The following is a 22572-nucleotide window of genomic DNA, read 5'->3' on the forward strand; positions in this document are numbered from 1 at the left end:
CCCACCCCCCAAAATCTACACAAATCAAGTGGCTGGCTCTTAGTATTTTCAGTTATGCTCTGTACTGTGGTCTTGTATTCTCATTCCCATAGAACACGGCACAGCATTTCTTTACTTAAAAGCCATGGAACAGGGACAATTTGGCTGGCTTTGAGTTGCCAGGATAAAGAGAGGCTGTTATGAAGCTGCTGCCATTGCCATATCTGTGGCAGCCTTCCAGTGCTACTGGGACCATGTCCAGCAACGAAATACACCAAGAACAATGGCTTTGATACAAGGGCTGACTGCCAATCTTAGGCAATCTGACAGACTAATGAATGGCACAAAGGACCCATTTTCCCTTCTTTTCTCCTTTACTAAAAAAAAGGAGGGGGGAATCTTTTTCACTGGTGGAAGAAAGAGAAAAATGCAGAGAAAGTATAGCAGGAATGAAACCGCTCATAAGTGTCTGAGCATTAAGATGGAGCTAGCTGGTGGCAAGGACGCAGGTAGTGCTGTGGTCTAAATCATTGAGCCTAGGACTTGCCGATCAGAAGGTTGGCGGTTCAAATCCCCACAGCGGGGTGAGCTCCCGTTGTTTGGTCCCTGCTCCTGCCCACCTAGCAGTTTGAAAGCATGTCAAAGTGCAAGTAGATAAATAGGTACAGCTCTGGTGGGAAGGTAAACGGCATTTCCTTGCGCTGCTCTGGTTCACCAGAAGCGGCTTAGTCATGCTGGCCACATGACTGGAAGCTGTACGCCGGCTCCCTCGGCCAATAAAGTGAGATGAGTGCCACAACCCCAGAGTCTGCCACGACTGGACCTAACGGTCAGGGGTGCCTTTACCTTTACCTAGCTGGTAGCAATGTTTGGTATACCTGACAAATACCACTTCATGATACAGATATATTCCGTATCTTGAGCCTGATGTCATCCTGTTTATTGTTGTTATTGTTTAGTCATTTAGTCATTTAGTCATGTCCGACTCTTTGTGACCCCATGGACCATAGCATGCCAGGCACTTCTGTCTTCCACTGCCTCAAACTCATGTTGGTAGCTTCAATAACACTTTCCAACCATCTCGTCCTCTGTCGTCCCCTTCTCCTTGTGCCCTCAATCTTTCCCAGCATCAGGGTCTTTTCCAGGGAGTCTTCTCTTCTCATGAGGTGGCCAAAGTATTGGACTCTCCTCTTTCACCCTCAATAAAAGGTTCTTTAATTGCTCCTCACTTTCTGCCATCAAGGTCATCCTGTTTAGGGTAGAACTATTTCAAGATGGTCACTTACTTGCCCACTAACAACAACAACAACAACAACAACAACTTTTTTATTTACACCCTGCCCATCTGGCTGGGTTTCCCCAGCCACTTTGGGCAGCTTCCAACAAAAGATTAACAATACATTAAAACACCAGTCATAAAAAACTTCCCTAAACAGGGCTGCCTTCAGATGTCTTCTAAACGTCAGATAATTGTTTATTTCCTTGACATCTGATGGGAGGGTGTTCCACAGGGTGGGTGCCACTACCGAGAAGGCCCTCTGCCTGGTTCCCTGTAACTTGGCTTATCGCAGTGAGGGAACCGCCAGAAGGCCTTCGGCGCTGGACCTTAGGGTCCAGGCAGAACGATGGGGGTAGAGAGGCTTCTTCAGGTATACTGGGCCGAGGCCATTTAGGTCTTTAAAGGTCAGCACCAACACTTTGAATTTTGCTCGTTAACGTACTGGGAGCCAATGTAGGTCTTTCAAGACTGGTGTTTTGTGGTCTCGGCGGTTGCTCAAAGTCACCAGTCTAGCTGCTGCTAATACCCAGAAAGTCTTTGAATATACTGGGTAGCCTATGCTGGGAGTGCCATTCTGGGAAAAAGTTGTTTCTGATATATGGGATGATCAAGCGTATGTCAAGGGAACAGGAACAACCTTAAAAAAACAAAACTAAACTAACCCTAATCCATAATAGGAAAAGAAATGTTACCCCCCTCTGTGAGAATGGGCTCTAAATAGGCAAATCGGGATTATCTCAACATAATTAAAAGAGATTTTTCAGCTTTCCCAGGTCCCCTGGCTGCTCCTGTTACAATATAACTTTTATTAGAAACTTATAAGATCAGCACATGTTAGGAGGTACAACAACCAATGTAGCTGGATATGCTTTGGACTCAGGAATAGATTAGAGGTCAGATTTATTAGGGAATCAGAACAGGACACAGTACTATGGGCAAGACAGGTCTCCTCCTCCTCTCCATCCGACAGCCATAGTGCATCCAAACCACACCCAAGATTGATTAGCCTTTCCTGGAAAAGCAGGTTGTGCCAGCAAAATGGGCACAAATCCCAAGGAAGTTACTCTTTCACAAGGGCAGCCTAGTTGTCTTTATAAGGTCCTTCTGCTCAACACTGGGAGGCAGCAGCAGCTCAGGAGCTCGCTGAGGGAGAAGCAGTAAGAAGAACAAAGAGCTTAAGTTCATTAGAAGTCTGTCGGTTTGGCTTCCCTTTTTCCATACTCTTCCTGGAGGTCAACAGTAATCTTTCAGGCAGGATTGAATCCCAGCCTGTAACCCCCCTGGACTAAGTTGAGCTGTTGACATAGGTACAGAACTGATGTAATCTAACAGCCCTCTCTTTCACTTAACTAACTCTAGAATGATGGGAGGAGACTTGGATTGGTTTTTAGCAAATCAAAGAAAACAATCACATTTCTAGTTCGTTCTATGTCCAGGTAACAATCTCCATATATGTGTATTTTGGTTTCCCCCCTTTTCTTGCTTTGAGATCTGTGGAATAGTGAGCAGCCTATACCTAGAGTAAAATAAATAAAACTCCAATTACAGATTTTAAAATAAAATAAAATAAAATGAACTTGAGGACTGGCAGAAGAATGATGGGGTTTGTGTGAAACTGTACTGAGAACACCACCAGCAGCAATTGAAGATAGTGTCATGGGGGGGGGGGTTAGGTTCCCCTCTTCCCATCTTTATGGTGTATCTGCTGTACTTTTCCACACTGTGCTAGAGTGATACAGCGACCCTTAAGGGGTGGAAAATACAGTTTGGAGTCTTCAAGTAACTTCCCGAAATTCCAAATATCAAGTGGATTTGTTCATGCTTACAAAGTGGAATTCAGAATAAAGAAGAATCCAGCAGACATTATAATGCTTCCCTCAGTCATTTTAAATATCATAGTTATTCAGTGCTTTGGAAATGACATTTCCTCTGCCTCCACAAACTTCCATCTTCTGTTAGTTTTTCTATGAAATATGAACATCAATATTCACACTCGTTCCAAGAATGGCTACAGATGAGAGAGAAAAAAGGTGTCTAGTTTTCCCAAGTCACAAAATTCTACTGAATATTTCTCTCTACTTTCATTGGCACACTAGAATCATGATCCTTCTCTTGCCCCAGGTTGTGTGTGTGATTTTCAGCTTGTTGATAACAGTTAGAATGGGACAGTTCCTCATTGTATGGTCACCTTCTTTCATGAAATTGCACAAAGTAGGGTTTGTTTTGTTTGCTTTTCACTTTCCCCTCCCTTTTTAGTAGCTCTTACATTTCGAAAAGGGTATATTTTCATGTTGTTGTTGTTTCTGAGAGAGGAATCACTTAGACTGTGAACCTATACACCAAGGCTGGGAAACCTTTTTCTTCAGCTTGAAGACCACTTCTCATGAATAACTTGCCAGGGGCTTCCCTCCTGTGATGAGCAGAGCCAGAGGCAGAAGTGGGTGGAGCAACAGGTGTGATTCTTACCTTTGTACAGGAGGCTACATTCCAGCCACACAAAAGCCAGAGGTTTCCACATACATATATCTTTCCATCCGCCATCCATCCAAGTAAACAAGAGGCATTACTACAGTTCAATGATACAATCCAGAAATCTAAAAGCACTCAAGTAGATAATGGAGCAGGGCCACTTAGTAGCAGCAACATGCGGCCGAGGTTGGGGTAAGACCTGGGAAGAGTAGATGGAGAGGCTTGGCAGACTGTACTTGACCTCCAGGCCTGAGGATCCTGATTCTGCTATATATGCCTACCTGGGAACAAGTACCATTGAAAGCAACACAGCTTTCTTTTGGGTAGACATGGAATGCACTAGTCAGAGTCTTTATTTCATGGGTTCTTCATTCTCGGACAGAACTTTAGATTTATTTACTAAATTACTGCTTATTTCAAACATGCTTTAAAAGAGATGTTACCAACCTAATTGTACCCTTTAGCTTTTTTCTAACAGACATGGCCATTTAAAATAAATTTATCCTTTTGAAATTCAAGTAAATTGACTTACACATATACCAAACGTATTTAATGATAGTCATGATTGGGAAAACCATAGATTTCAGATTGAATCACAACATTTAATGATGTTATATCTGCCTTCTTTTTGTTATGAATTTGCTACAAAGAATTATGCTTTCCATTAGAATTCCTATATGACACAAGATATAAAATGTTTTAGGGTTTGTTTCTGTAACTTGAAATGAAACACAAGTCATATTCTTGTAAACAAAGACTCAGAGTTATAATTTAACAGTATCTAAAATGAGAATCTGAATTTAAGGTTGAATTGGGACCCAGTCTAACAGGGTGAATGTGAAACGAACAGCATGGGGTAATGTAATTTAGTAAATTTGAAGGGATAGAAAAATGAATAGGTGGAGCTAATAATTAGATATCTACATTTGAGCTGCTTGTGCTGTTAAGATCCAAACAATGCCAAGATATTTTCTTTTTTCCCTTTGCTAAATTGAAATGACTGTAGTAATGTATTCAAGAAGCTTAGCAGATTCAGAGGATTAATCAATTTGATTGTTCCCTCCAGTGTCATTTAAATCTGTGCCTGAACAAGCATTAAAAGCAATTAATTGAGTGCTATGAAATCAGTGCCAGAAGCATTCCAAGTGTCATGGAGATAATCACATGCATTCTATTGCCTGGTTTAGAGAAGCACCATCAATGTTGTGTGTGACAGAAAAGCGAAAATATATAGAAAATAAAGCTCAACTCAATATTGTCTGTGAAAACATTGGCTGTATAAGGTTATATCATGGATGTAGCAGTGGCAAGGGAAGGGTGTAAAAAGCAATTTTAGTTAGTTCAGGTGGTTACAAAGAATAGCAATATATATTATATGTGTATGCAGGGTGTTTTTCTGCTAGAACTCAGTTCTGGCACCTTTCAGGTGGGTACCATTGTCATTATAAGAGAACAAGGGAGGTGTTTATGGTGAGTTCCGGCAACTCTTTTTCTATAACAATAGCACTGGGAAGAGGATAATATATTCTCAAAATAAAAATAATAAAATGAACATCTGTAACCATGTACATGTCTGGCAGACTAATCCACAAGTATAAAATGTGTTTTTGAAAAAAGGATCATAAGGATGCTGTAATGACCAATGCCCTGGGATGTGCATGCCAACACAGGGGCTGATGCAGGGCCTGTTTGCCATGCTATATCCTCCCCCCCTCCACAATTATCTGTTGTTCTCCAAATGGTCATCTAGGCAGCCCCTGGATTGTTGGGTCCTCGGCATCAGCCGCAAGGTCCAGCTCTCGCTGTACCACTGTGGTTACAAACCTGAGTATTTCCCAACATTACTGTTGCTTTTGCCTGCTTCCTCATTTATGTGCGCCTCTCATTTTCTACAGCAAGGGGGCAGCTGTGAGAAGTGCTGTTCAGGAAGACAAAGTTGGAAAGGCAGCTAACAGCAGATGCCCTCACTCAGATTTCCTAAGCGAACAGAAGTTTCGCAAGTGGCAATTCTGTGGCATGGCATGGCAGACTGGCGGTGGTGGTTAGTTCCCTTCCCTCGATGCAATGGTCCCCATTCCCTGAATGGTGGCCTCTGTGTTGCCATTTTAACTTTTTTTAATTAAAAAGAGAAAAGCAATGACAAACCTAGACAGCATCTTAAAAAGTAGAGACATCACCTTGCCAACAAAGGTCCGTATAGTAAAAGCTATGGTTTTCCCAGTAGTGATGTATGGAAGTGAGAGCTGGACCATAAAGAAGGCTGATCGCCGAAGAATTGATGTTTTTGAATTATGGTGCTGGAGGAGACTCTTGAGAGTCCCATGGACTGCAAGAAGATCAAACGTATCCATTCTTAAGGAAATCAGCCCTGAGTGCTCACTGGAAGGACAGATTGTGAAGCTGAGGCTCCAATACTTTGGCCACCTCATGAGAAGAGAAGACCCTCTGGAAAAGACCCTGATGCTGGGAAAGATTGAGGGCACAAGGAGAAGGGGACGACAGAGGACGAGATAGTTGGATGGTGTTCTTGAAGCTACCAGCATGAGTTTGATCAAACTGCGGGAGGCAGTGGAGGACAGAAGTGCCTGGCGTGCTCTGGTCCATGGGGTCATGAAGAGTCGGACATGACTAAACGACTAAACAACAAATACATGAAGTGCATCAACACATTTCATATATCATCTATGCAAGAGATTGCAGGATTTGCTGATCATTACCAATCCAGATGAATGGCTGGTAGTGGCAGGACTTGTAGCCACTACTACTACTAATTTATTACTTGTACCACACCCCAGCTACTCTGGGAAGTGCCAATGCTGCCATTTGTGCCAGCCAGGACAGAAGGTCGGACAGGGATTAATGTCTCTTTACTGAGCTAGCTCCCATGCTGGCACAGCAAAGAGACCCAAATCAGGGTCTTTGCAATCACATACTATCCGAGCCCAGCCCAGCCCTACCCTGAAGTGCCCTGTTTTGAGAGTTCCTGATAGCTGCTGGGGATGCTGCCACTGGTTGCTTCTGCCCATCTCCCATTTGGGTGGCTGTTTCTGGGTTGTCCCCATGATTACAGCTGGGCAGGGATAGGCAGAAGGCCTTACAGTATCTAGCCCATCCAAAACCCCTCCAACATCTAGTATCTAGAATGGAAAGCTTCATGAGTTTGACAGTAACCATAACAACCTCCAGTTCTGAGGGAAACTCGGGTGGAACGAAGCGCGGAGTGGTCGAGATGCCTGTGACAGTGGGGCCATATGGCCAATCCCAACCCAGTTGCTTTGACAGAGTGAAAATGGGCTTCATGATGGGCTTTGCTGTTGGTATGGCAGCAGGTGCACTGTTCGGCACATTTTCTTGTCTCAGGTTTGGCATGAGAGGGCGAGAACTGATGGGTGGTGTTGGCAAAACCATGATGCAGAGTGGTGGAACTTTTGGGACATTTATGGCAATTGGCATGGGAATCCGCTGTTAATATTACTTTTCTATCACGAAGACCAATGCCCCTGCAAGCTGGAAGTTCTCCTATGTAGTAGAATAAAAATCTCTGCACCAGGATTGAATAATCCATCAAAATAAGTTTCGGCCTTTATTGCTTTGGCAAGAGTTTGTAAATCTTTTTCTCCGTAACAAAAGTGGCAAAGGCAGTGGAGATTTAGAAGTAATGGAATCTCCGTATACAGTGAATCTCTATGGATGTGACCTCAAATAAATAATCAATTAAAAAAAAAAACAACCTCCAGTTCTGGCTCACTTTGGATTTAGCATTATCATGGCATTCTATCTCCTCTTGATGGACTTGTTTCCAACTTGGGTGTGGTGGCATGGATCACTGTACGATTTTGCCATTGAATGGTATGAGGTTCTGGTGATTCACTATTCAATAGTGAGAGCCAGTGTGGTATAGTGGTTAACAGCAGTGGCTCGTAATCTGGTGAACCGGGTTCGCTTCCTCGCTCCTCTACATGCAACTGCTGGGTGACCTTGGGCTAGTCACACTTCTCTGAAGTCTCTCAGCCTCACTCACCTCACAGAGTGTTTGTTGTGGGGAAGGGAAAGGAGAATGTTAGCCGCTTTGAGACTCCTTAGGGTAGTGATAAAGCGGGATATCAAATCCAAACTCCTCCTCCTCCTCCTCCTCCTCCTCTTCTTCTTCTTCTTCAATTGGGGTGGGGTGTCCTTCAATAATGAGACCCACCATTTGCCCAATTTACCTGGAAAAGTAGCGTAGAAATATATTTTTAAAAAAATTAAAACAAAGCTCTTGTCTCAGATAAGGCTTCAGTTTCTTTAGGGCTGTGTGTACTCTGATTCCAAATCCATGTCTATGTCTTGGTCACAATCCAGAGCTGGGAAATTGCAGTCTTTGTATCATTGACTGGAGGCAGGAAGTAATTATAAGGTGTGTTTGATTACTTCCCTGTTGATTGGAATGAGCTCTCCACAATTCCAACTATCTATGTAGGCTATGCCATGAAGTTTCATCTGTCAACAAAGCTGAGTTTGGGTATGTGGAAATCCAAAATGCTTTGCATACTTCTGAGTTTGACCTGGAGTTAACAATGCATGGATCCGTTCTGGGCTTGTCTTGAAAAACATTTGGTGTTTTCCAAGTGTTTCTGTCAGTCAGAAAACATCATTTTTTAAAGAAAGGAAGATGAGCATACTGGAAAAACTCAAATTGGTGGTGAAGTCCCCATCTCCTGCCAATCCTGCTATATTCCAAGCAACCACCTCCCAGCAGTAACTATGGAGAAGTCTGCAATCCTGGACTTTGTAAATGTGCTTTAGTAGTAATGAATTAACAGGCAGACAATGCTGTGATTGCAAGTTTGAATAGCTGATAAATCACAAAACCCAGTAATATTGAATCCCTTTTCTGCTAATGCAAAATAAGAAACAAATAAAAGCATTTAGAACATAGCCTGAATGAGCTCTCTGTTCCCATCATTATTGAGCTGAGATAATGTTTGGACTTTTTCCACCTCTAAACCATGACAAAATGAATATGGGCTTCATACATGTTCTATTTCTTTTCAAGTAGAAAGGAAATAATTTATCTAAGGGGTTACAACAGACAGCTGAACAACTACTGTCATGAAGCCTTAACAGGCAATAGACTAGCTCTCTAAATCTGCAAATGTCCCTAATATAATATATACAAAATGCAATAATATTGCTATTGGAGCTTTCTACTGCCAAATAGACCAGATTGTTTGTATTCTTGGGAGGGCAAACTTGGTCAAAGGAAACAAAAGATCCTTTGTGGATTTGACTCCTTCCTTCACTTGCCTTCTCTGTAGCGTTTTTGGTTTCTGAACAGTGCCTTAGCTTAAAAGTTTCTTTTAACTTTCATTTTTTTAAACAAACAAACAAACAAACAAACAAACAAACAAACGTACAGTATTTTTCTGTAAATGTGTCTTTGTTTTTTCTTGTGAAAGTAGTTATGTGGAAATTGCTAGAAACAGAGTAGGTGGCAGATATTAGGTGCAATCATTTACGGTATTTGCAAGAGACAGATCAGATGAAATTTTATGCTTACATTAGCTCTTATATATAGCCTGTCACCACACAAACACATGGCCACCATATGACCACAGAAAAGATTGCAATTTTTCTACAAAACTCAAAATACATGTATACCAACTGAACACTGAAAACATATTCAATTTAAAAGACAGGTGAAGGGGGAAATGACATTCTTTAAGATAGCTTCTACCAAGGCTAATGTCAAAAATCTAAATCACTTCAATAAAAACGGAATACAGCTTTAAGTGGCATCAAAAGACTATGTTGTCTGATTCTTCTTTTCTAAAGAAATCATGCAGTCCTAGAAGCCAATGCCTTTAGGCACATTATAAAACTATTCTCATTTCCTCAACTCCATAGCAACATTGCACACACACACACATGCACACACACACACACACACACACACACACACACACACACACACTCTGAATACAAAATGGAGACCTTTTTATATACACGGAGGGATTTCTTGTCCAAAGCTTTTAATGGATTTCATCTTTTGTAAGTACACCATTGCTGGCAACCATTCACTTCAAAGGAAATTTATTCTCCCATGAATAAAGCTGCCAAAAAGGAAAACAAGAACAACAAGAACACCATCGCCCCAGAGAGGAAAACATTAAAAATTAATTCACAGACTAGAACATTGCTGAATGTAGAATATTATACAGAAAAGAACATTTTTATATCCTTAACTGGCATTGTTATCAAAATCTGCTATCTAATCTAATCCTCCAAATGAAAAGCTACTGCCAGTTAAAATATAGTTGGTGGATGTGTTCACATGTGCACACACAGGCACATCAGGGAAATAAAAGCATCATTTTTAACTTACATTAATGATTCTTAATGATGGCAGGATAACTTATCATGTCCCCGCCTTTAATTATTTGTCACTTATATAGTGCCACCAATGTGCTTCACAGAGCAGAAGAGAGATCCTTGCTCCAAGTAGCTTGCAATTTAATTTGAAATAGGGGACAGAAGAGCAGGCAGTGGTAAACAGGGAGAATATATTGTTGTTTCAGTTACAGAAAAAGTGGCTGCTTTAATACTGCCAAAGAGGATAAAAGAGGGTGCGGATTTGCCCAAAATGTTTGTGTGCAAATTTATATGCGGAGATGCAAATTTACAAGTAAATGTCAATAGAATTTCATAGACTGTGGCCAAGTGATCTACCGTATGTACTGTACTTTGCTATTGTCCAGGTGTTCACTGTTGGTGGGCAACTTCAAGGTCACTGCTTGCCCTTCCTATGGTCCTTTATCTTTAAACCTGACTTCAATCAAATCTAGGCCACCTTCTAATAGAATGCGATCCTTTGACATCTCTTCAAATGGATGACTGTCCTTGCTTTTGTACATTAGTGGATTTGTCCTAAGCATGTATTACTGGATGATTTGGGTGCAGCATTAACCCAGCATTTATGTAAAGAGGAAACCACAGCATGGTTTACTTGTTGTTTGTGCATACAGTTCTATAAAAATTAAACACCCCCCCCCCAGGTCTGGGATACCCAGTACAGGTGCCATTGGGCAAAGTTTCATTTAGAAACTGATGAAAAACATAATTGAAATAGTATAGGCATTTGGCAGCTGAATATATTGAGTTGAAATTTGCTCAGCCATTAAACTGCAATTATTCTGCCAGTAAAATGTAATTGTAAATATTATCATTATCTTCATATTGCATCTTAATAACTTTTAATGTGTAAGCTGATTTCTTAAAACAAGGCAGATCGGGGGGGGGGGATATCCTGAGCATGCTTACTTAAATATTAAATACTCAAATATTTAAGTACTGGTCCTATGATTTTTAGGCACACTTATTATTTTTAGGATCACTTTGCTCCTGATATTTTTTCCAAGGGCACATACAGATTTATGTTGTTTGCTCAGCAACTTTGTTGGTAAGAGTGTGAAAAAATGAAGAAAAAGATAATGTAGCTAACTCAATGTGCAATTTGTGCTTGGGTAACTCCCCAGTAGAATTTGTTATAAGAAACAACGCTATCTCCACAAACACATATTGCATTCTCCGCAGTAACATTCCTCTGACACTCACAGTAAAGGCTATCTTGTATATGATCATTTCCCTCTGGATACCATTGCTTTTATTTATGAAAAAAGCATGGAAAAATGTATATGATGTCTCATGAGATGATGAGCCATCTTGGGGATACCCCACATGGTGCCCTCCAGAAGTTGTTGGACTACAATTCCCATCAGTCCCACCCATCATGCCCTATGGTCAGGGACGACAATGGGAGCTGTGGTCCAACAACATTGGTTAGCTGTGGTCTGCATGTTGTTTTCCTGCATGGATATGCTAGACCTGTAGAAAAGTGTGCCTTGAGTAAAGTAGGCTGACACTTCATTCTATAGCTCCTTTAAGAAGAAATAAGAGATGCTGGGAGACTTGATCACAAAACTGCCAAGACACATGAAGTGGTTGTAATGCATGGGATTTATAGTGGTGGCGGCTAGTAGCTGAAACAATGCTGGCAAGGGCAGTGGGGGCCTGGTAGGTATTGGTGACCCAGACTGTGGTCAGTAGACCATTGGAGCAGCCGCTGTTTCCACACAATTGCTCAGCATTTCTTTCTCTCAGCAGCAAGGGACTGAGCAAAGTGATAGTTGTCCACAAGAACAGGTTGCTGGATCAGGCCAATTGCTCTCCTAGTCCAGCATCCCATTCTCACAGTGGCCAGCCAGATGTCTATGTGAGTAGGACTTGAGGGCAAGAGCACTCTCCCCTTCTGTGGCTTCCAGAAATTGGTATTCAGAAGCATTGCTGCCTCTGACTGTGGAGGCAGACAGGAGAGGACTCTGGTAAGCTTTCAGAATATGGCACCCTGTGCACCCTCAAATGGATCTTCTCAGTTATGGATCATCTGAATTTTGTGTCTCTTTGGCTTGGCACCCTGTGTGGGGGAACCACTCACACCACCCTAAATCTGGTGCTGAGGCGGAGCGTATTTCCTGGCTCCTATTGCTCACTCTCTTTCTCTCTCTCTGCCTGCTTGCCTTTCCTCCAGCTTTGGCTGATTCTGCAGGAAGCATTGGGGCCAACAGGCCTATCCAGAGTGAGGAAGCAAGCAAGGAGGGCATGCTGCTTCTTGAAGGGTTAGTCACTGCTTCTGCCTCTTCCTCCTCCCAAATCCCTACCACCTGGAGGGAGAGTGTAGATAACTGAATGCAGTCTAGCATGGGGCCATGGCGTGACCCAGCAGGCTCTCCTTAGGTTCTTGTGCAAAGCACTCTGTGCTACACCCCACCTGTGATGCAGAGCTCAGAGGAGTGAGCCTACAGGGGAAGTTGCAGACTTGAAAGCTGGGAGGGGGGGAGAGACTTGCCCCCATTTCATATCCCCATCTTTCTTGCACGGAAGGGGTTGGGAGGGGGGATTGTTATTCCTCTATTGCAGGGGGTTGGACTAGATCAGCATTTTCCCCAGGTGAAAATCGTGTGTGTGTGTGTGTGGGGGATAACATAAGGAAATAACAGAGGAAAGTAAGAAGCGAAGGGGGAAAATAACATTTTTTAAATTAAAAAAATCCTGATGGGGGAATCGTGACCTGCTATTTTTAGAAGGAGGGGCGGGATCAGCAGCTGCTGGTGGTGAGGAGATCAAGCAGGAAAGAGAGGATCGCAGAGCTGGAAGGATCCCATGGTTAATCTAGTCCAGTGTTTCTCAACCTTCCGACCTTGTTTCCTTCCTGTGCCCCCCATGGATGTAGGCAGGGGGGCAGCTGACAAGCGAGTAAGAGGGATGCCCACCAGCTGGCAGGATTTTTGTTGGGGGGTAGGTTTTTGTTAGGAGGGCAGAACCTCAGTTTTGTATTGATTTTTACTTATTGGGGGGGGGGGGCAGCTGCCCCCCTGCCTACATCCATGGGGGGCACAGGAAGGAAACAAGGTCGGAAGGTTGAGGAACACTGGACTAGATTAACCATGGGATCCTTCCAGCTCTGCGATCCTCTCTTTCCTGCTTGATCTCCTCACCACCAGCAGCTGCTGATCCCGCCCCTCCTTCTAAAAATAGCAGGTCACGATTCCCCCCAAGCCTCCACGATCAGCCAGGCGCCTCTGCCGCCTCCCCGCGAGCCCGGCCCGGGAGAGGCGGGTCGGCGTGTCCCCGGCGCCATGGCAACGGGCGCTCCGGAAATCGCGTCAGCATCCCGCCCTCCTCTGCCGGGGCCGCTTTAGCGAGGCAGCCAGTGCAGCCGGGCAGTCCGCCAGAGCGAGTGCCGGCGAGCCTGCGCCCGCGGCCCGATTAGGCAGCCCTGGGTGCCGCCGCCGCCGCTGGCAAGGACGGGTCCCCCCCGCAGACGGCGCGGCTGCCCAAGGTGCCCCGGCGGACGGCGCTGAGCCTGGAAGCAGCCGGTTGAAGGCAACGTGTTGAAGGGGCGCTGCTGGTAAGGCGAGCCTGGCGCTGCGGGAGGAGAAGAAGAGGGGAGGCGCGCGCGGGAGGCTTGGACCAACGCAGTGCTGCCTCCGCCGGGGATGCTGGCCGCGGGGTGTGTGGGGCGAGGTCGCGGTTTTGGCGGCTTGTGGCTCGGGGCAGGAGAAGGGCATCGCCTCCTGCCACTCTCTGTTATGCGCGCGCCAAGGCGGTGACACCACAGCAAGGAAGGTAACGAATTGCATTGCTTATGAACTTGGAAGGAAAGGAGCCCTGCGTCCAAGGAAGGGACAGTGCCTTGAAATAAGGGGCAGGTGGCAAGGGTCAGAAGCAGCAGCAGCAACAACGTGCATGCATGGACCCATGTGCAGATGAGCTGCGCCCAGTGATTCAGCACCGGGAGGAGGGGGTTGGAATATGGAGATGGACCTCTTTCTGGCCAGCCTAAGAGCTGTGGGAGGAAGGCAGCAAGAGTACTAGAAGCGAGCATGGTAGTGCCATTGTAAAATGTGTCCTCTGTAAGTCATAGCTGAGCTCTTTAGGATGTTCAAAAGTTATGAGTGATGGGCTTCTAGCAAAAATATGTACCGGTATGTTGCTTTTGTTACTAGCAATGTGTGTGGGGTGACGTGGTGGGGAGAGTGGTTCTTGCAAAAGCCTGGCAGCTTGAGGCCCATTTGCGCCAATGCATCTCTGCGTTTTTATGTTGGTGCCTTTTGTCCCAAACATAAAAGTGGACGGAAACAAAAAGTGGATGAAAGGCATTCTTTCAGCTGTGAGAACCAGCTTAGTGCATTTGGACTTGAGTTCAGAGTAGATGCTGGAAGGAAAGCCAATTTCCTTTTTAATATGGGCTGCTTCTCCTTCTCCCCTTTTCTTTTGACCCTGCAGTTGTCCGTCACTGGTGTACTTAACTAACCCTGTGTGAAAGTCCTTTCAACCATCTTGCCAACTTGGCTTAGATGGGTGCCGTTCCCCTGGTGATTACATAGCTTGAGTGAAATCCCTTGGCAGTAGCCGCCTGCTACTCAGAGATATTCAACACCTGATACTACTGTCTGGCAGTTGTGCTTTATTTATAGCAGAGCTTTTGACCCTGCTGTGTATCCTTACACGATGCTGCTTTAAATTAGGCTATAGTACCTGGTTTTAACTGTCCATAATTTATAAGCTACCGAAAGAGCAGGGTCTGAAAGAGGAACCTTTTGTTTCTTTAGAGATCATCATTTCCTCTTTCTAAATTAATGTGCACTCAGTCCCTATCCTTGTTAACTTGGGAATAAGTCCTAATGGGTTCAGTGTGACTTAGTTACAGGTGAGCCTGGAAATGGCCTTAGATCTCTTTTCCATTGGCCATGGAGCATCATGTTCCGAATGATGATGATAATTGCTGTTGGTGAGTTCCAGCATACCTTTTCCCATACTAATTAACAGGGTGTGGTAGCTATGAAAAAGGCAAGTTCGATGCTAGGGATCATGAGGAAAGAAATTGAAAATAAACAGTTTGAAATTATACACCCTTGGATCATGGGAATCAACATGTTCACTAGTTTGCTTTTTGCAGAATAATATATTGCATTGTGAATGTTTAAGAATATAAATGCAGCATTAGTGTTGGCATACTAAAATGGCATGTTTCTTGAGTACTGAAGTCTTGAGATTTCCTCTTCGTATCCTAGTTTCTATGGCAATTGTTATTTAGTTTTATATCAACATTTATATACCACTTGTTTGTAATGAAACATCAAAGCAGTTTGAAAAAAGAATGAAACAACAAAATTATAAGTAACCCCCTTGTTAAAAACAGGTTTTTAAAACATTAAAAATATTTATAATCAGCATTAAGCTGAAATCATATTAACAACACATGACAGTTTGTACATGTCTGGATAAAAATTAAAGGACCCCTGACAGTTAAGTCCAGTCACAGATGACTCTGGGGTTGCAGTGCTCATCTCACTTTACAGGCTGAGGGATATGGCGTTTGTCTGCAGACAGTTTTTCCGGGTCATGTGGCCAGCATGACTAAGGCACTTTTGGCATAACCAGAGCAGCACATAGAAATGCCGTTTACCTTCCTTCCACTTCCACCTTCTACTGGACTTTGACGTGCTTTCGAACTGCTAGGTTGGCAGGAGCTGGAACCAAACAACGGGAGCTCACCCCCGCCGCGGGGATTCAAACTGCCGACCTTCTGATCGACAAGTCCTAGGCTCTGTGGTTTAGACCACAGTGCCACCCGTGTCCCACATATCTGGATAGACTTGCCTAAAGAAAAAAGTTTTTCGCAAGTGACAAAAAGTGAAGGCGCTCACCTGATGCCAATAGGCAGGGGGTTCCAAAGTGTGGGATATGGCAGCGGGGATGCAGGTTAGAGAAGGGTGTGGGTTTTCAGTTCTTCTCACTCATGTTCACTTCCCTTGTAGTAATTTGCACTCCCCTCTTCATATGTGAGTGGAGCAGATGTGAAGACCAAATGTGACTTCCAAAATGAGATGGGGCTACTGAAAGGGAACAAGTTTATATTTTGACCACAAAGCCTCATGGTGAACATGTTTACTTGGAAGTGAATATCAGAGTGTGTACATGGGATTGTAGCTTCAGGGAACAAAGAGAAGAAGCAAGTGGTCTTTGGAAAGAGGAACATACTATGTCACTTATAAGAAAGATTTCTCAGGCATGCCGCATAGTTGTTTTCTTTAACACTGACTCTTTTCTTTTCTAGCTCATGATACTGAATATAAGTTCTGTGTCATGGATGACGCTGCTTTGTCACTTGGAGCAATAGATGTTTCCTATTCTTCTTCCTTGGCAGAATGCACTGTGACTAGATGTAAACACTCCAGTGAAGAATGGGTATGTAAGATACAGCTTTCTGTTTTTTCATAAGCACCTTGTTGCTTAAGTGTAGAATTATTCTCCCACTGTTAAGAAAATTAGCTTACACGTCTGCGTATTTCAGAAAATTAGGAATGCACCTCAGTACATTTATGAGGAAGGGTAGTAAGTTTTTCTGCTGGTGATAATCTCTGCTGTGGTGATAATCTCTGCTTGAAACATAAAAGATTCTCTATTTGTAACTGTTAAATATGAAACAGGGTAAAAATCAAGAGTTTAAAATAATGTATAAAGAGATGGGTTTACACCATAACTAATGACTTTGTGGTCTAAAAAAGATGTACTGTAATAGATATGGGGGATTTCTGGGCGATCTAATGCAGATTTTAAAAAATCTGAAAATGCACACTCTGGACTTGAAATAGGCATGAGGAGTAGTGAATAGATATGTCTGCGTGGAGCATAAAGATACTCATGAAATGGAGATGATGAGAATTGTAGGGTAGGAAAAATACCAGTTATCTAATATTGATGGGTGAGAAGAAGCTTGAACCTGAAACTCAGAGATTTGGAGAGATGGTCAGAGCAATAAAAGAGGCTAGAAAGATGAGCTAAAAGTTTGTTTAGTGTTGCAAACTGTCCCTGGTGAAATCATAGTAAGAAAAGCTAAGAAACTACTAGGATGGTTAAGAGGGTCTTCACTTTGTTTATTTTAATAAGTCTGGGTGAATATTAGTCAAATGCTACTAATGAAGGTGTGGAATGATTACTTTTTTCTGGTTAAGGTTTACCTTTTATTTGGCTTTCTGACTTTTGTGTCTGCTCTAACCTCTTCAATTAACATCTAGTCATTTTTGTGTCCCTCTATTACTTGTAATTATTGCTGTATTTAGAGGCCAGCCATGGGCATGTGTACTCAGAAATAAGCCCATGGGATTGTCATGGGACTCCCAAGCAAGTGTACATAGGATTGCAGCACTTGTTTGTTTTTATGCATTTCCCCATCACACTATATGTTTAAAAAAACTTACCATATGTGGTAACTTCTCCCCTGCAAATCCTACATGCGATCTTAACAAGAAAAACACCCAAGCAAGTGTCAGGAAGATAAATTGATAGTAAATGGAATATTTAAGCACAAAATTAACAGCAGTCTTCGATTTTTATAATTCACTTTTAATCTTATACTTTCCATTTTGTCACCATGCAATGCTGTGCAAATGGAGCTTATTTAATGTGCAGTAGGGTTGTAACATGTTAGGACATTTGGCATTTTACAAGTGTATCTATACATCTTGCACAGTGGTTGGAATTTTGGGATTTTATGGGCATGGAAGTTTTGGCCTTGAATCACATCTTGTTATTAAAAGATTAACCTTTAGTCATGTAATTGGGTAATAAACTTTGGCTAGGTCAAGACTTAGAGTCTGATCTGTTTCAGCAAGAGGATTATGTTTGCACAGGAATCTGTGTTGAAGTCAGTGTGCCTTTTAAAGGGTTCTGCGTTCTCTGTTTCATATATAGGAAAGAGTGTATGGACTTTAATGTGCTATCTTCGCTTACTGTATTTCACTGTTTTCTAGGGAGAGTGCAATTCTAGGCCTACTGTCTTCCGATCAGCCACTCTGAAATGGAAAGAGACCCTACTTGGCCGGAATCGGCCCTTTGTGGGGCGCTGTTGCTACGTATGCACTCCTCAAAGCCGGGTAAATTAGATTATATTGGTAACTAATTGAAACACACTTTCCATGTAATATCATTCACAGTAGCTGGCATCTAATTGTTTCAATTCAGATTCTGCCTTGTCACAGTTGGTTTGTGTTCCGTGTCCTTGTTTTAAAGAAAGGCACCATAATATATAAACTCTGCAGTCCTTATGAAGCCATGACTGGAAATGGAAGACATGTTTCTCTGTTAACTTTCAGGACAAGCTCTTTAATGCTAGTATCCCTTCTTTGGGCCTTCGAAATGTCATCTATATTAATGAAACACACACAAGGTAAGTCTTCTTCTTTTCGTATACTTAATGTTACTGTTCACAACACAGTTGCCCAGTTTGCATGTGGCATTAAGCCGTAGCATAAAACAAACTACGTTGGTTCATATCACTGTTCATTCATATTAAGCCCAGGATGGCGAACCTCTAACTCATGAGCCAAATCACACCCATCAAGGGGCCTGAAATGGCCGGTGAGGCTGTTCTCTCTGCTTCCCCAGCCATGCTCATGTGCTGCTTACCTGACATATTGCAATCATACTTTCAGTTGTTTCTTGGCAAGCACAGACTGCATTTTGTGCCTTTTAAATTGGCACCGAAGTTGAGCTGATCCCTGCAGAAAGTGGGTCTTATTAGTTGGCTCTAAATTTAAATTCCTGGCAGGCTGCAAGCCCTGCTTTCAGTAGGAATCCCTGCTTCAATCCAGATTTTTAAATGAAAAAATGTGCTTCCGATTCTGCATTTGAAGTTGAGTTGCCTGATGTCATGTAGCATCTGGTACTGACGGGTGGGCAGTTCCGCCCACCTCTCAAAAGTGGATATGGTATGCAACTTGGATTCTGTTCCTCACACCTAAATTACACCATAGGTTGTTTTAAACAGTAGTTAAACGTGATATGTGAGCCAAGCCAATATGTATTGTATTATTTTTGTGGATAAGCAAGAAGAATGAAAACCAAGATGTGTTAATGTTGTTCTTTCACTGAATTAACTTCCAGAATAGGCTACGTTTTGGCTTGCAGCTCATACATACATACTTCAGAGTGACTTAGAGCAGAGCTTTCTGAACTGTGTGTCACGACACATTAGTGTGTTGACTGCAGTGTGTAGGTGTGTCGCACAAACGCTCCCCGCATGCTTCCCAGAGCTGGAAAGGAGTTAGTTTAACCGCTGGTTTGCTAATAAAGCTGAATTACCATGTCACAAAATGATGCATGTCTAAAAAGTGTGTCACCAACATGAAAAGTTTGGAAAGCTCTGGCTTACAGTAATGAGAAACTATGAGTTCACATGCGGTACTCATTGCGGAATCACAAATGTACAGGTTGAGCTTGCACTACTAACATAAATAGATGTTGCTGTCAACTAAAAAGCAGGATCCCCAAAATGTAACTGGATTTTTTGTCAGCCAAATTTTCTACTAGCCAGTTGTGAAGTCCACTCCTACCACAGTACTGCAACAATATTGGGTACAGTTTTTGTAACAGATACTGGTTTCATCAGACTTTATGAAATTGCATATTAGTAAATCCGGATAGTAAATCTTGTTCATTATGTGGCTTTTGACTTTCACCTACACATTTTAAATACTTTCATCTCTGAATATATGGTGATTATAAAAAAACAAACAAACCTAAAATGTTGCACAAAAAATTGCATTTTTTTGGTACAAAACCTGAAGTGTTGGAAAGAATAGAGTTTGATCAGTAAGATGTATATCTCATTCTCTGACCAAGAAAACATGTAACAGAAGTGAGGAAAGAATCACAAGTTTTAGCAAGCACCAGGATGGCAAAGGATGGCCTATAGCATTTTTCTTTCAAGCTAAATTACTGGAACTTGATCCCCCAAAGGACATAGTAAAGCTACTCGTGAGTTTCTTTCTAATCAAATCTTCTGGTAAAACCAGATATCTGTTGAATTGTAAGAATATAGACATACTTTTGAATGAATACATTGCTGAATACCTAATTTAAAATAGCTTTGAAAGTTCCAGGCTTTTATTAAACAGCAGCAGCAGCAAAATTCAGTGTTAGCACAACTTAGATTTTTCTTTTGTTCTCTTTAGTAGACAGTCATATCAAAAAAGGATTTATGTATTTGGGACTCTATTCACAGAGAGAGTCTGTTAAATAGTACATTTAAAAATAGTACATGCAAAATCAATACATTAATGGGCTGTAAAACATTTGTTGGTTGCAAATGCAATGGATTTGATCCTCAGAACTCCATCATGTTTTAAGGTTTGCAAGCATCTACTTACCAATATTTTCTGGTACTAGGCAGCCATCAATATGATTTTCACATTGTAACGGCTTTGAAGGCCATTTAGATTCGAAGACAGTGTCTTCATTTCATTCTTAAAGGAACCTTAACCATGCATTAAAGCAAGGGTGGCAGACATGTGACTCTCCAAATGTTAGTGGGCTCCAACTTTCAACACAGCCAAGGGTCAGGAATGATAGGAGCGACATGTCAGGGGCCACAAGTGCCCCATTCCTGAATTAAAGGATAGAAGATTGGCTCTAGTGGTACCTATGGATGAATGGAAAGGCACTTCCGGTCATGCAGTGCAGCTTCCGTACATTCCACCCCCACAACCAATGCAGTCCCTCCCTCTTCATCACTGCCCACAATTCTGTAAGATTTCCTTATCCTCAAGCAGTTAGTGGGATATGCTGCCGTCATTAACACGTGTAAATGATTTTTTATTGAAGTGCAATGATGTGAGAATTTGTGTTTGCTTGGATTGGTTAATAGAATGTGTGGCTTTGGGGTCAATAAGTAAAGGGCACAGTGACAAGTATCTGTGGATAACAGCTTAATAAAAGCTTGGAAGGAAGATTGCTTTAATATTTTCTTTTTCATACTGTGTAATACATACACACCTTGATCAAACTAGCCTTAAAACAAAAAAGTGTTTGCCTTAACTCTTAGCCTCACCAATTTAAGATTTACCCTTTCTGATTGACCCCCTATTATTTAATGGATTTACCAATTAAAGTTAGTTTTGATAGGGACACGATTGACAATATTGAATGCAATATTTCTCATTGTTGTGTTTTGCTAAGTTACTTTGTATTGTTGTAGGCACAGAGGTTGGCTTGCGAGGCGACTCTGTTATGTTCTTTTCGTGCAAGAACGGGATGTTCATAAGGGTATGTTTGCAAATAATGTGACAGAAAATGTGCTGAAAAGCAACAGGTAAGAAATTAAAATACCATTGTTTTTTGTAAAGTTCCATTGTCAATACAATGTATTGGGTTTCTTTGAAAAAGAACTGTCCTTTTTGAGAAATCCCATTTTTAAACCAATGAAGCCGAATTTGCTACTATTTATGCCCAGTGCCTGATATCTCAGATACTTGTTTCCACAATTTTGGAATCTGCAAGCAACCATTACGAAGGCATCAGTGTACAGCATAATGTGTCAAATTGTGTGACATAAAGTTAATGTGAGTTGTACACTAGCTTTTCTATTGCAGCCTTCCCCAACCTGTTGCTGTCCAGAAGTTCTAGACTACAACTCCTATTGGCTCCAGTCAACATGGTCAATGGTCAAGGATAATAGGAGTTATAGTTCAACAACATCTACAGGTATCAGGTTGAGGAAGGCTGTTTTTCAGTGACTAGTTACTGCTCCCCAGATGTTGAAGACTTATAAAATCTTTATAGGCTTTATACTGGCTTTACACTGAGATATTTTGCCTTGTGCATTTGAGATATGTGTATATGTGTGTGCTTTTCTACTTGGAAAGTGTCACTGTACTGGAACCTTAATTTAAAAAGTACGTATGACTGAATATAATTGCACTACAAGTTCCCCTACATTCTGTAGCTATACGTTCTGTCTGTCTGTCTATGCATCTCAAAAACAGGTGAAATATCGAGCTTATTTTAAGAATCATCTTACTTTATTTGTAACACCTAGAGTGCAGAATGCTATTGCACAGGAAGCTTCAGAAATGTCTGCTGTGAGTGGCTCTGGTCAGCCAGACCCCAGAAACGTCAACAAGGTCAAGAAGCAAGCTAGAAAAATTCTGCAGGAAATGGTAGCAAATGTCTCGCCTGCTTTGATCAGGTAATGAAACTAGATCATGGTTGCTGGTGTCAGGGGGTGCTGAAATACAACCTGTGTTCACATGGAGATAACTGTTTCTAGCTGCCTCAGATTTCTGCTTCTCTTATCTGTGGTGTAAGCTGAACTCAAAGCCCTGGTATTTGCTCTTGAAGAATATATAGTGTGTGTGTGTCTTGCGTCAATAGTCTAATACAGACTTTTCCATGAAACAAAATAACATTTTGTCATAAATGAATTTCATGTTATCATCACGAAGTTACTCTCTATTTTCAAACTG

General features: G+C 42.2%; 3 protein-coding genes across 6 annotated transcripts in view; 2 read left to right on the forward strand and 1 right to left on the reverse strand.

The window, feature by feature from the left end:
- Window positions 1-16375, reverse strand: part of TECTB (tectorin beta) — a 36118-nt gene extending 19743 nt beyond the window's left edge. For both annotated transcript variants that reach the window (XM_083741489.1, XM_083741488.1), the window contains exon 1: window positions 15976-16375. The gene's annotated coding sequence lies outside the window, so the exon portion shown is untranslated. The remainder of the gene's footprint in view (window positions 1-15975) is intronic.
- Window positions 6922-7300, forward strand: LOC310845323 (reactive oxygen species modulator 1). The gene has a single exon (XM_083740194.1). The coding sequence runs from the start codon at window positions 6957-6959 to the stop codon at window positions 7194-7196; it is 240 nt and encodes a 79-aa protein (XP_083596320.1). The 5' UTR covers window positions 6922-6956; the 3' UTR covers window positions 7197-7300.
- Window positions 13442-22572, forward strand: part of GPAM (glycerol-3-phosphate acyltransferase, mitochondrial) — a 34754-nt gene continuing 25623 nt past the window's right edge. Inside the window, exons 1-6 of one of the 3 annotated variants that reach the window (XM_083741251.1) lie at window positions 13442-13673; window positions 16386-16516; window positions 18082-18204; window positions 18424-18497; window positions 21306-21419; window positions 22146-22295. In XM_083741251.1, the coding sequence (XP_083597377.1) occupies window positions 16415-16516; window positions 18082-18204; window positions 18424-18497; window positions 21306-21419; window positions 22146-22295 (563 nt within the window). In that variant the 5' untranslated portion in view covers window positions 13442-13673; window positions 16386-16414. Of the gene's footprint in view, window positions 13674-13813; window positions 14179-16385; window positions 16517-18081; window positions 18205-18423; window positions 18498-21305; window positions 21420-22145; window positions 22296-22572 lie in introns of those variants that run through there. The other 2 variants (XM_083741249.1, XM_083741250.1) reach the window with 2 other exon arrangements.

The sequence above is a fragment of the Podarcis gaigeae genome (assembly GCF_964106915.1).
Source record: "Podarcis gaigeae genome assembly, chromosome: 5".
In the NCBI taxonomy this organism is placed as follows: Eukaryota; Metazoa; Chordata; class Lepidosauria; order Squamata; family Lacertidae; genus Podarcis; species Podarcis gaigeae.